General features: G+C 44.9%; 1 protein-coding gene across 1 annotated transcript in view; it reads left to right on the top strand.

Annotated features, from left to right (window-relative positions):
- The window catches only part of LOC115100570 (mucin-2-like), a 102,375-nt gene that overhangs the window by 71,666 nt on the left and 16,682 nt on the right, over nt 1-14,027 (top strand). Inside the window, exons 12-13 of the mRNA XM_029619088.1 lie at nt 7,297-7,364; nt 8,996-9,010. Coding sequence (XP_029474948.1) covers nt 7,297-7,364; nt 8,996-9,010 — 83 coding nt within the window. The remainder of the gene's footprint in view (nt 1-7,296; nt 7,365-8,995; nt 9,011-14,027) is intronic.

The raw sequence follows: 14,027 nt of genomic DNA, 5'->3' as shown, positions 1-14,027 counted from the left end.
TGGAGTGGACTAGGAGGGAACTGAGGAAGCCCTACTTGCATCGCTGCACATTTTATGCTAAAATTCCCCCCCCCCCCCCGCGCACACAGCCATGAAAATACGGCGTACATGTGTATGCGGGAAACATATTTATAACCTGCTTGCGCCGGCGCTCGCATGTTATAAAATTGGCACGTCCGTGCGTGCGTGCCGGGAATCACGAGTACATGGACGCACATGTGCCTTTTAAAATTGACCCCTAAATGGCACACCCCAGGACTTTGTGGCTTACAGTGGGCCAGCCAGAGCCAGTCGCTTACACAGAAAATTAAGAAAACATTTCAGAGAGCAACAGAATACCTCCTTGTGTTTATATATTGTGTTACTTCTTCCTGGTGTAGCCACCCGTTTTAACAGCATTTTATTTAATCAATTCATTTCTGCAAATGTTTCTAATATGTTATGAATATTAATTTATAAATCAAGAGGCTTGATTACAGATGAATTAGTCAAAAGTTTTGATTATCAAAAATGACATCAATTACTATACAAAGGAGAATCAATTACTATTTCCTTTCATTTCATTTCAAAAAACCTTTCTTACTCTGAGTCTGTGATTTTGTGATGAATTTGTAGGTAATTAAACACAGAATGAAGATTTCCTAAACCACTGAGTAAGTCAGGGTAGCCACAAGCACTGCTGGAGAGCCTGGAGACCTGGAGTGTATGGTGAGCATGGGCTTTTAAAAAAAAACCAAAAATTATTTGAAATGAAAAAAATGTAAATGAAATTTAAAAGGAAGAAATGAAAACCAAAATAAAAGAAAACATTTGCAGGGCCCCTGCAGAGAAAATAAAACCAAAAGCTCCTGGGCCCTTCCCGATGCCCCCAGGCTCCCTGGGATCCTCTTGCCCCCCCCCCCCTGAAGTCTTTAATATCCATTTAAATCTTCACAGGGCAGGAGCGATCCCTGAGTTGCTTGTGCCCCACTGTTGCCGTCATTTCAAATGTTGCTGGCAGGCCAAGGCTGGCACCGTTCTTCTTTACAAAACAGCAGCAGTAGTGCTTCCCCGAGAATATTTAAACAGATTTTAAAGGCTTTAGGGGTAGATTTTTAAACCTGCCCGCCAGTGTTATAACGTTCGTGCGCCAATGCGTGCATGTTATAAAATACAATGCCCGCGTGCAGATTTTGTATCAGCTTGCATATGTGCACGAGGGTGCCCCACTCGTGCTCGCAAGGTGCGATTTTTTTTTTTAATACATGCAGGACGCAATCCCACTTTTTCCCAGTTCCCTCCCAGTCCTTCCTACCTTTTCCCCTCTCCTCCCTGACTCCTAACCCCTACCTATCTAGCTTTTCTTGTGTGTTTTTAAATTGACCTGCTCTGATGAGCTGAGCTGTCCGGCGCTCGCTTCCCTGCTCCGCCCACCCCTTTCACATAGCCCGGCACTTCGGCGCGTTCCGGGGGCCTACGCTCGTGGCCGAGCTGTTTGTAAAATGCGCTCAATGAGCGCACAGCCCAACCACGCTCGTATCCCCCGGTTTTTGCGCGTGCAGGATTCTTAAAATTTGGCCCTTAATGGGTAGTAGGGTCTGGAGAAGGCTGGGAGCACTGGCGAAGGGAAAAGTAAACAAAATGGGGGGGAGACAATTTCAATAGGGCATGGACCTGACCCTTTTTTTTAAGGAAAAAGAGATAAGCAAAATTGTTTGTTTTCCTTTCATTTTGTTTTAAAAAAATAAAAATGAAATGAAAGGGGAAATTCTATTGAAATTTACGGTTTCATTTGAATGAATGCACTTCCCCAATTTTTCGCCCTTTTGACCATGTCGGAAAAGCGCTGATGCAGTTGTCAGGAGGGAGGCTGACTTCCATCAAAGAGGCTGGATCAGGTTCAGACTGCCATTTGTGCTAAGCGGGGTTCCCATACACGTAAAATAGGGGGAACCCATGAACCCTTTGTAATGTGTGCAGGGTGACCATAGCTGTGAAATTAATCTTATTGATAAAGCAGAATGTAAAAAAATGAATGGAAATTCATGTATAGAAAGAGAGTTGTTATAACGATGCCACTCTTCTGACATGAATGCTAACCACTGCAGCTCTGCTCTTAGACCACAGATAAACAGAAGCTTTCTGTGCTCTCTTTATAATTTTTGTCCTGGGATTCCTTTTCAGCAATCATTGAAAAGCACCAATCCAACAATTCTGGCCTGATCACCCAATTTGAGGTAGGGAAGGAATTTTTTTTAATGCTGCAGAATTGTCTACAGATGTTTGGGGATTTTCTTGAGGTTATGTGTGTGTGTGTGTGTGTGTGTGTGGACCACTATGAAAGAGTTAGGCAATCACAGGAGAAGGCTGAACTTGATGTCAGATCTTCCTTCATCCTAAATCTACGAAGTAACTACGTCCCTGCCCTATGTGTTATTTAAAGTTCTAATGACCTCACAGTTGAATCACTGTTTATATCCTGGGGCTCCCACTGACTTTTTTAGTTACTTTATTTAACAAAGGACAAAAGGATTATGAGATTGTGCGTGTGTGTGTGCGCGCGCATGTGTGTGTTGGTTTCCCACTCCCATTCAATTCTCAGAATAAGTCAGGGGGTACAGAGGATCTGACAGGGGTAATATTTTTATTTACAGGTGCAAACATTCCGGAATGGAGGTTCCACTTTTTCTTTGTGGAACTGTCTGAGAGTTCTGTCTACCAGACACAGGTGAGAAGGGACATAGGTTAGCCGAGGTGGATACAGACTAAGGATAAATCATTATATAGATGGGATCATTAGGATAAGATTTTTTAAAATAAAGAGAACAGATGGCTGAGGGGGTTATGATAGAGGTGTTTAAAATCATGAGAGATCTAGAACGGGTAGATGTGAATTGGTTATTTACTCTTTTGGATAATAGAAAGACTAGGGGGCACTCCATGAAGTTAGCATGTGGCACATTTAAAACTAATCGGAGAAAGTTCTTTTTTACTCAATGCACAATTAAATTCTGGAATTTGTTGCCAGAGGATGTGGTTAGTGCAGTTAGTATAGCTGTGTTTAAAAAAGGATTGGATAAGTTCTTGGAGGAGAAGTCCATTACCTGCTATTAATTAAGTTGACTTAGATAATAACCACTGCTATTACTAGCCAACAGTAACATGGAATAGACTTAGGTTTTGGGTACTTGCCAGGTTCTTATGGCCTGGATTGGCCACTGTTGGAAACAGGATGCTGGGCTTGATGGACCCTTGGTCTGACCCAGTATGGCATGTTCTTATGTTCTTATGTTCTTAAATCATTATATACATGGGATCATTAGGATAAGATTTTTAAAAATTATTATTATTACACTGCTAGAGTGGATATTCTAGTAGCCATAAGGATCCTGGGAAAGAAATGGAGTTTTTGTAGGCTGTGACACCTTTTGAACGACCAAAAACTAGAGAACATAGTATGTGAGCTTTCAAGAACTCACAGATCCCCTCTTTAGTTATAGAGAATCTACAGAAAATAAATCTGCTATTAAATTATTAACACATTTTGATTAGGAATGATGTTAATAAGATGAAAGTTTTGCTGAGTTTTTAAAAATATTGAACTTTTGAGGCTTTGCACCTTTTATTAATTCTGACAGTAAGTGTATGCTAGGAAATGATACAGAGGTCCAGAATAATGGATTAAAAAATGTGGTTATAGAATTTCTTAATTTAATTTGTAGACAGAAAGGATGTGGAACTGCGGAGGGAGTGAGATGGGCCGGGCCAGGACCAGCTGTGGTTTCTCTCTCTCTCTCTCTCTCTCTTTCACCTACTCCAATCAAAGCCATGTAGCTGCCCTTGTCTCAGGGTAATGCCACAATAATAAATATTCAGCTGAAAAGGAACTCTTGCTGAGATGTGGATAGCAACCTTCATAAATAGCCTCAGTTTATTTGTGGCTTATTTGGTGAAGCCTATGATATTCTGGGCTGATAGAATCATGGGTTGCATGAACACTTCATTTTGCACCATCGGGTGCTAAAGGATGTGGCACAAACACTGTATAATTTAAGTTGCTAGTGCGGGCACATTATCTTGAATCAACACAGAAAAGATGGCAGAATAGTCCTGAAATCTGAGTGGTTAACTGAAGCATTAGAAGGGGGCAACTTGCAAACAGCTTGCACAGTTGCGTACTGCTTGGGCACTAATAACACACATACATTAAGTAAATTTTCAAAAACTGACAACCCACGTTCTTTTTCTTTATAAATGAGAAGGGCAAAGTGCATGCATTAAAAGCATTGGGGTCCTGTGCATCTGCTATTTGAGTGGATGATGGGCGCAGGGGCTGGGGCAAAATTGTGGACATCAGATTGCAAATGAATTAGACACAGGCTGTTTTCCTCCCTGACCTCACTGTGCCCCGGGGACGCCTCTTCTTCCTGTGGCTAAACTTGTGCGCACTGTGGAGCCCACGTGTGGTCCTTTCAGCTGCAGTTGAGAAGGGAAGTTTCCAGCCAGGCCATTTTACCTGGGTAAATGGAAGTTGCCCTCCAAGTGACTGGCCCAAGGTCACAGCTTGGGTCAGAGGTGGAGGTAGGCGTCCCGGTTCCCAATCCATTGTTGCAGCTCTACAGTCTCTGATACAATGAATCACATGCGCATTATTAAACCCCAGAGTAAAGAACAGGAACATCTCGGCCTCCAGCCCATCCCTGGGCCTTCCATTAGCTTTCAGTCACTATCCCATGAAGTCACAATACCTGTTTTATTGCCCACGGTGCCGAGGTCTTGAAGCCTGCGCCCTTTCTGTAGTTTCTGTGTGAAGAGAGAACTCGTTTGGTTCCGGGTAGGACTTACCAGAACCACCTGAGCTTGGAGCTCTGGGACGGAGCCAAAATAATTCCTAGTGCCAGCTCTTGGGGGACCTGAAGCAAGGAAAAGGTGAGAGAGAAAGTTTGTGGTTAGGGGGAGGGATGAGAGAGAAAGAGAGGAAAGAGAGAGATCAAAATGAAAGGAGAATGATTTTTGCATTTCTTTCGGAAACGATTACCTGCTGCAGGTTTGTAGCTCTGCTAGTATAGTCACCACCTGATAAAACTAAATAGCATCAAACAAGGAGAGAGAGAGGAAAGCAGAGACAGGCTCAGAAATAGAAGGAAGGGTAAGAGAAGAGGAGAAGGTAAGTGAGAGGGGAGAATGAGAAAGAAAGATTGAGAGAGACAGAGAATGTGGATGGAGGGGGACAGAGCGAGGGGGAGGCAGAATCATTATCAGGGCAGAGGCAATCCCGAGCAGCTCCAAAATCCGGGAATTGTCCCATTCTTGTCCTTACTTTGTAATTTTATTTTACTTTAATTACAACTCTTATGTATTTAACTCTTTCTTATTTTATCCACGTTTATACATTACTTTGGCAACGCATATACAAATTATCCCTACAAGAAAAATTCCTGAATCTGTATCGGAGTCACAGAGAAAGGGGGAGAGAGAAAGAGAGGGATGGGGGAAGAGAGCTAGAGAAAGAGTCAGATTTTTTTTATTCTACAGTACCTTACCTTACAACCTTTCTAAGTTATTCTTCAGCCTTTGCTTGATGTAATGCGCTTACCTTGTTATTCTAGCTGAATATTAAATTACTTCAACCAAGAGGCATCATCCACACTTGCTTGTTAACGTGTGCACCTTCCCTCTGAACCCTGTCCACTGATACACAGACGCCACAGACTTTTGCACCTACGTTTTCTGTGAGTAAACTTACTATGGAAAGAAAATGTGTGCAGATTTGTAAATGCAAGCTCCATGTGTTATTTTCTGAACTCACCCATCCAAACACTGAGGCTGGGGTAGGGGCCTGTAGAAGGTCCCTGGCTTGATCCCTGAATAGGATCATTCTCATACCTGGGAACCTTTGAGTTGTGTTCACCCCGAGACTGCCGTTGATTAGCAGATGGCGCAGGGGTGGGGGGTGGGGGGGGTAGGAATGGAATTATATATATATCAGTTTCCTCTCTTCTACCCCCTACCCCCAGAGTTTCCCTCTCTTTCTTTCACCACCATCACCTGTCCTTCTTCCAGAGACGATCCCACCAGACCTCCCCTTCTCTCTTTGCTCCTTCCCATATAGGTCTCAGCTCCATGACTTATGCATCCTCCCTCTACCCTTAGCTGAGTGATTCCCAGCTGCAGGCTGAGTTTTGTTCGTATTGCAGCCCTTTCCAGTTCCTCCCCGCACGCTGCTTGCAGTGTCTGCTCCAGACTCACCCACCGTCTCCTGTTCCCTGCAGGCTTACTGAGGAAGGGGAGAGGCTGAGCTGTATACACTGATAACATTAGATAAAAATATACTCTACAAGAGAGCTGTACATGTAAATTAACTCGGATACATGTATTAAAAGGACAAGACATATGTCATTCATCAATTAGTCTTAATATTGAAATTCTCTGTAACCAGAACCCTGTTGGCACTTTTATAAAGTATTACCCATTTTCAATTCTAACATTACTATATGTGCCTTACTGTAAACTGTTGTGATAGTATATTACATAACGATGGTATAGAAAAGATTTTAAATAAATAAATAAATAGATACAGAGAGGCCCTGAGATTTCTAGCGTTTCCCCTGAGACCGTGCAATTGATGCAAATTCCCTGAGTCTCAGGGTGAACTCCTGAGAGTTCCCGGCTATGGTCATCCTCTCTCTGGGTGAGCTGGAGCTGCAGATACTGCGAAAACAGGGTTCACAAACCTCAGGGAGTGAGGGGTAGCAGGGTAAAAGTGGGGGAGAGGGATTTATGGTCATTGCTCAAAGGTAACCACCCAATGGGCATATGACTGCAGCATTTTGTAAGTGGTGACTCCAGCTCAGGACCAGTGCTGCAGTGACCAGACTGGGTACATATGGAGGATGCTGCTGGTGGGGGAAGAGGAGATATTAAATAGATGGTGGTGTGGGGGGAGGGGAAATGAAGGCTCATGCTGCCAGATCTCAGCCCTAGGTCCAGCTGAGCTGGAGGCCCAAAAGAGCAGTGTGAAATTGCTGAGTTAAAGAAAGTGATGACCTTTCCCTGCTTTTGCGCAGTGGGGGATCTGCTGCCATTCTCCTGTGCAAGACCATGTTCTGAAAGAATCAGATGCATCCCAGCATTCAGCTGATAAAGTGATTTGCTAAATCTAGCCCATCGCTCCTGCCCTGTAAGTATGAGTGTATAGGCATCCACCCAGGGGCTGGCTGCTTGCACATTTTTTGGAAGTGCTGTGCAAAACATATTAACGCCCTGATAGACAATTGATTTTGCAATAATTTGCACTGTAGGTGAAACGTGAAAAAGAGTTATCAGGAGAATGAAGGCATTTTGGGGAATTGTCCTGTTCATCTGCCTCTTCGAAGGGGCACAAAGTGAGTACCAGTCTTGCTTTGGTTATCGTCTTTCTCTTTCTATTTCATTGCCACTTCAGGTTTACTTGTTTTGATTTACCTCATACATTTGCATTGGTAGCTCAAGGTGAGTTTTGTTCATGCAGGGATTTGCAGTTGTTTAAAATTACATTGAAAACAGCAAGAACATTTTTTTGCGTCCTTTCTAATCTGAAATGACATTGAATTTTCTTGTTGTTTCTGCATTTTAGCAGAGTTAGTTTTTATGCCAGGGACGCCCTCTTTGAGGCACTTAGGGGCAGATTACAGACTGTGCTGATCGCCCAATTTAGCCAGCGATGCGTTAGCAGGCTAAGGTAACCTGCGCTTTCACCTGCAGCTGAAAATTCACCTAAATCTAATCCGACCCTGACTTTACCAGCTCGGCTTAGCCCTGCAGTTCCAGTGTTTATAGTTAGCTGCTGAACTTAGCCGGCTAGGGCTAAAAATCATCCCCAGACAGCTAAGCAAGGCCGGTGCTTCCATCAGGATACTAAGGGTCATCTAGAGTGGCCAAAAGTTTTTTTTTGGGGGGGGGGGGGGCAGCAGAATCCCAAGGCCTGCAGGGGTGCCAGAGCCAGCACTGCCAATGCAGGGGGACCTGCTCTGCTGGAGCTCCCACCAATAGGTAAGTTAGGGGAGGAGGTGGGTGCATGGCTTAAAGGTTTGGCTAGGGCACCAAATCCTCTTGCAGTGGCCCTAAAGCTAAGACCTCCCCCGCCTCGGAGAATGCCTCTAGGGCCATGCACATTTTGTACGTCTTCTGAAATGAGGAAGATCCAGAGTATCTCTCTCCCCTTATCACTCCCTGCATCCCGACAAGAGAGCTCCGGTCCTCACAGTCTCCCCTCCTCTGGCGTCCTCAAAACTAACCTGCACGGGAAAGAAGAACCTTCGGCTGCTTTGCCCCCAGACTCTGGAGCAAGGTTCTGCCGCCCACCCGTTTTATGCTCCTCACATTCAGAAAGAAAGGAAAGGCGAGGCTACGTAAGCAGAGACCGTGTTAACTGACCAAGTCCCACCACCCTCAGATGCTGCACTTGAGGTGAATTAGGAGATACTGCAATGAGTCTGGTTCGGGTTTAATCTTATACTGAATGTTAAATTATATTAGTTCTGCTGCTGTCTGTCAAAATTCAACCTTATACTTTGTGTTAAGTTAAATTAAATTAATGTGGTTCTGTTAGTCCAGTTGGAGCACCTGCTCTTATACTGACTTGTTAAGCCATTGTAATTTATTGCAGTCTGCTCTCAGTCCGGTCTGGAGAAAAGCAGAATATCAAATGTTTGGAAATAAATAAATAAGAGTAGGTTTAGCTGCTGTGCTGGGCGAAAGGTTCATCCTGCAGGATCTGGTGCACTGATTCCTTGTTAAGCTGCTCAGATCTCGCTGGGTATTGGACCTTGGTGAATTTCAACAGGTGAATGCACTGTAAGGCTGGAAGCCCAGTGACCTAGTTGAAACCCTCTTGGCTGTGAGTTGTTAATGCATGCCCAGTGGTCTAAGGATCAGAGCCCAGCCCTGTCAGTCACAACAGAGAGACATTTTATAACTTGGAACAATACCCTTGTGCCTCTTGACTAATGACATTCTATTATTTTTAATTTTTCAGATCAATGTCTGAAACGTAAGTGTTACTTCACAGAAATCTCTTTGCTTGGGGAAGGAGAGCTGGGGAGGGGGAATTAGCAGGCAAGAAAGAGAAGATGGAAAACAGAGAATAGGGCTAAATGGTCAATTTTTTCTCACTGGAGAAAGGTGACTAGCTGAGTGCCCCAGTAATGAGTGAGATGGTCAAATTTGCTGAAGATAAAATATTATTCAAAATGACTAAATCACAAGAAGACTGTGAGAAATTGCAAGAGGATCTTGTGAGACTGGGAGACTGGGCCTTCCAATGGCAGATGACATTTAACGTGGACAAGAGCAAAGTGATGCATGTAGAAAAGAGGAACCAAAATTATAGTTGCACGATGTGAGGTTCCACATTGGCTGTCACCACCCAAGAAAAGTGGCATGGGATAAATATTGTGGATCCCTAAAGGCTAAAGATTGAAAATGAAGAAAAAAGTGCATGGGGGTAACTTGCTGGTGCGGTGGTTATTACCCCTAACCGATAAGCCGTGATATTTTTGATGCAACTGCAACATTGCTCTCCACGTCAATGGCATGGGGAAAAGGGGAGTTGGATTCAGATAACATCAAAAAGGGCCCTGACTTTCATGGTCTGGGGAACTAATAAGTAGAGATGTGAATCGGAACCGGAATCGGTTCCGATTCCGGTTCCGATTCACATCGTGATTTTTTTTTTGTCCGGCCCGATCGGGTTTTTTTTTATCGGCTGCGCCCGAGCCGATAAACAAAAAACCCACCCCGACCCTTTAAAACTAATCCCTTCGCTTCCCCCACCCTCCCGACCCCCCAAAACCTTTTTACAGCTACCTGGTGGTCCAGTGGGGGTCCCGGGAGCGTGTCTAAAGGGAGCACTGGATGGCCGGTGCCATCTTTAAAAATGGTGCGGGCCATACAGTGCTCCTACCATGTGACAGGGACCGGCCAATGGCACAGACACCCTGTCACATGGTAAGGGCAAAGGCCATCGGCGCCATTTTTATTAGTGGCAGCTGACGGCCCGAGAGCGGGAGATCGCTCCCGGGACCCCCACTGGCCCACCAGTTACCTGTAAAACATTTTTGGGGGGGTCGGGAGGGTGGGGGAAGCAAAGGGATTAGTTTTAAAGGGTCAGGGTGGGTTTAGAGGTTATTTTTGTGTGCCATTTGTCCCGCCTTCCCCCAAAACGATAAGAGAACCCCCACGAACAATTTAGTGGGGATTTCCTATCGGTTTCGGGGAGCCCCCAATTTCTGACGATTTTGAAAATATCGTACAATATTTTCAATCATCAGAAGCACGATTCACATCCCTACTAATAAGCATGGGGGTAACTTGCACGGAGCAACAATTACTATCCCTAACAGAAGGCATGGAGATTACTACCCTTAATCAATAAGCCTTGATGCTTTAGACACAACTACAACATCACTCTTTGCTTTGTCAGCACTTGGGGGTGGTGGAGGAAGAGGAATTGGATTGAGATAACCACCAACACAGGCCCTCACTTTTATGGACTGGGGTTCTGATATGCAGACATTAGTGAAAAAGTACAGGACTGCATCTAAGGACAAGTCCTTAAGCAAAACATGTTAGCACTGGTTGAATTTTCAAGAAGGCTAATCACCCATTAAAATAGTTGCTAACAGTAAATTTTTTATGGGTTATCATAAGGCTTGGGGATAACTGCACAAAGCAGCAGTTGCTACCCTTAAGAGAAAGATGGGGGCAACCTGCATGGCAGATACTACCATACGAAGCTTGCTGGGCAGACTGGTCCTTTTCTGTCATTATTACTATGATACAATATATTCATTGAAATCCTCTGCCCAGTGTATGGCCAAGAAAGACAATTAAATGCTAGGGATTATCAGGAAAGGAATGGAGAATAAAACAGAGAATACTATAATGCCTCTGTATCGCTCCATGGTATGACCTCTTCTTGACTATGGGTTCAGTTCTGGTCACCATATCTCAAGATAAATATAGCAGAATTAGTAAAGGTGCAGAGAAGGGCGACCAAAATGATAAAGGGGATGGAACAATTCCCCTATGAGGAAAGGCTAAAGAAGTTAGGGCTGTTCAGCTTGGAGAAGAGACGGCTGAGGGAGGGAGATATGATAGAGGCCCATAAAATGAGTGGATTGAAATTGGTAAACATGAATCAGTTGTTTACGCTTTCAAAAAGTACAAAGAAAAGGGCACATGCAATGAAGTTACTAGATAATACATTTAAGACAAATGCAGACCCGTTGGATGCAGTAGGTCTTCACTGCGCATCATATTTAAAGTCTCTGTTACACCGACGCATTGACCGTCCTGCATAAAATCAAGTTATTCACCAGTTGCATCTACCGGCATCTAGCAAATCCTGTTTCCCTGAAGAAGGATCTTCCGAAACATTGCAATGTCGGACTGTATGTAGACTGCATTAGATACTCTATGCAAAATATACTGGCATGATCTGATTTTAATACTACAGGACTGGTAATATGAAATACAAAAGGTCCTAAGTGGACTTTTTTCTCCTATGCATATGATAGCTTTCTAAAGAATCACCAACTCTGGGATTCCAATGATTAAAAAGCCCTAGCGTCTCCTAGAGCTGTATATATAAGCTCGTAGCCCCTAGTGGCACTATATGAAGTTTCCCGAGAGTTTCAACAAACATTCCTTTTTTTCAGTTGCCCTCTCTTATGTATGCATGCTCACACAAAAGCCCCAGACCCTCATATGCATAGGCTCTCATACACATGCAAGCTCCATCTCTCTCATAGAGACACCCACATGCACATGCTCCCTCTCTCACTCATACACACATCATCTCACACATACACACAAGCTCCCACTTTCTCATATACACAGTGTCTCACATTAATGCGCCCTCTCTCTCATAAGCATAAGCTCTCACATATGTTCACCCTCTCTCTCATACATACATGTTCTCATACACACACATGCTCGCACTCACATATAAACAAGCTCTCTTTATCACACACACACACACTCTCATGCACCCCAAACAGGAGCCCATTCACACACACACACCCCAGCCAGGCTCCCATTTACACATATAAACACACACACACCCCAGTCAGTTTCCTGTACACACATTCACACACACTCCGGTCAGGTTCCTACACACACAAACATACCAGTTAAGTTCCCATACACACACACACACACACACCCCAGTCAAGTTCCATGGATACACATGCACACAAACTCCCCAGTCAGGTTCCTATACACATATACACACACACATCCCAGTCAAGTTTCTATACTTACACACCCACACACATTCCAGTCAAGTTTCTACACACACAGACATACCAGCTAGGTTCCCATATACACACACATACACACACACATACACTCACACACCGCAGTCAGGCTCCCATTCACACACACCACACACCCGAGTCAGGCTCCCATTCACACTCACTCCCCAGTTCGGCTCTTATTCATTCATATTCACACACATACCATCGGGATCAGATGGGGAGCCAGTTGTGCTGCTCTTCCTTGTGCGCCAGCATGCAGTATCCAAAACGTGTGCAGCTCGCACTAACTCTATGCTGATCTTGTGCATCGCGAAATCAGCATAAGGCACATGCTAGCTACACACGTTTTGGATACTGCATGCCGGCACAGAGGAGGAGGAGGAGAACGAGTATCCTCCTCGAGGGGCTCCTCTTCTCGGCCACAGACCTCCTCTTCTTCTTGTCCGCCAGTGAGATGCGGTCCAGCGGCAAAATCGGTGGCCTCCTCTCCTTCTGCTGTTGCAGCCCCCCTCCCCCAGGTGTGCTGCCTTGTACACAGCTGGTAGCTCTGGACCTGGCCACTTGCGATTTCATCCGGGCCTGCTTCTGCAGCAGGGCCCAGAGTTTTCAGGAAAGTTCCCAGTGCTGCAAAAAAAAGGCCCCCGGGTGCCCCCTGCAGCCCAGTGCCTGGGGGCCTTGGCCACCTCTGTCCTCCTCTCACTATGCCACTGATAGATCCTGCCAGTACCTGGCACCTGGATTTGCCACTGTTGACAGAATGCTGGGCTGGATGGACCCAGGATGGCAAAACATATGTTCTTAAGAAAGTCTGACATTCAAAAGCCATTTAGACGGATAACTGAAAAGTTATCCGTCTAAATGGCAAAACTGGCATATTAAGAGACTTATGCAGCTAAATTCTAGCTGGATAGCAAGTTATCCAGCTCGAATTTAACCAGAGAAGTCAGAGACATTTCAGGGTGGGTGAGAGGTGCTTCAGGGAGGAGTGGAGTTAGCCAGTTCATTAATGCAGTTAACTCTAGTCATGCCACTGACCTGTCCTAGCTTAGCCACGTAAACAAATACGGCTAACTTTAAGATAGCTGGGTATATTCAACGACGTGACTGTGCCACTGAATATACCATGCTAGTTAGCCAAATAATGTACCCGGGTAACTAGCAAAGCCACTCAGTGGCTGAATATTGCCCCCTCTGTGTCTATCAAGTCTCCATTGCTGGGAAATCAGAAGGGGGAAAATGCATCAGGTGGACGGTGACCTTGCCCGCAGGGATTGCGAGAGACTGGGGCTTAGGTAGAGGATCTGCAGTTGTCCTCAGGCACAGGACTGCGGCCTGCACAAGGTGGGGGGAGGGGAGAAGCAGGGAGGAACAGTTCCCCCATTCTTTTATCAATAAAAAGAAATGATAGCGCAGCTCTAAAGGCGACGTGCATGAGCGCTCTATAGTGGGGTAATAGCTGCTCTGAGCATGAGGGATGATGGCTTGGCATGGTTGGAGTACACAAATGCACTCACTTTCCTGTTATCCTATAGTTCTAACTGGGATGAGAAAGCATCTCTGATCTCATAAGAAATATCACTCACAGCCCCTGTTCATGTGTAGAGCTCATGATGAGGGGGAGTTTCTTTAAATGTATGTAACACAGTAACATAGCAATGATGGCAGAAAAATACCAAATGGTCCATCCAGTCTGCCCGCAAGTTTCTTATGGTAGTAACTGCCGCTCCGTGCTGGTTACCCCCATGTGTT

This window comes from Rhinatrema bivittatum, chromosome 11, assembly GCF_901001135.1.
Source record: "Rhinatrema bivittatum chromosome 11, aRhiBiv1.1, whole genome shotgun sequence".
NCBI lineage: Eukaryota > Metazoa > Chordata > Amphibia > Gymnophiona > Rhinatrematidae > Rhinatrema > Rhinatrema bivittatum.
The sequence above is the reverse complement of the archived record's forward strand: the minus strand, read 5'-3'. Positions and strand labels throughout refer to the sequence as shown.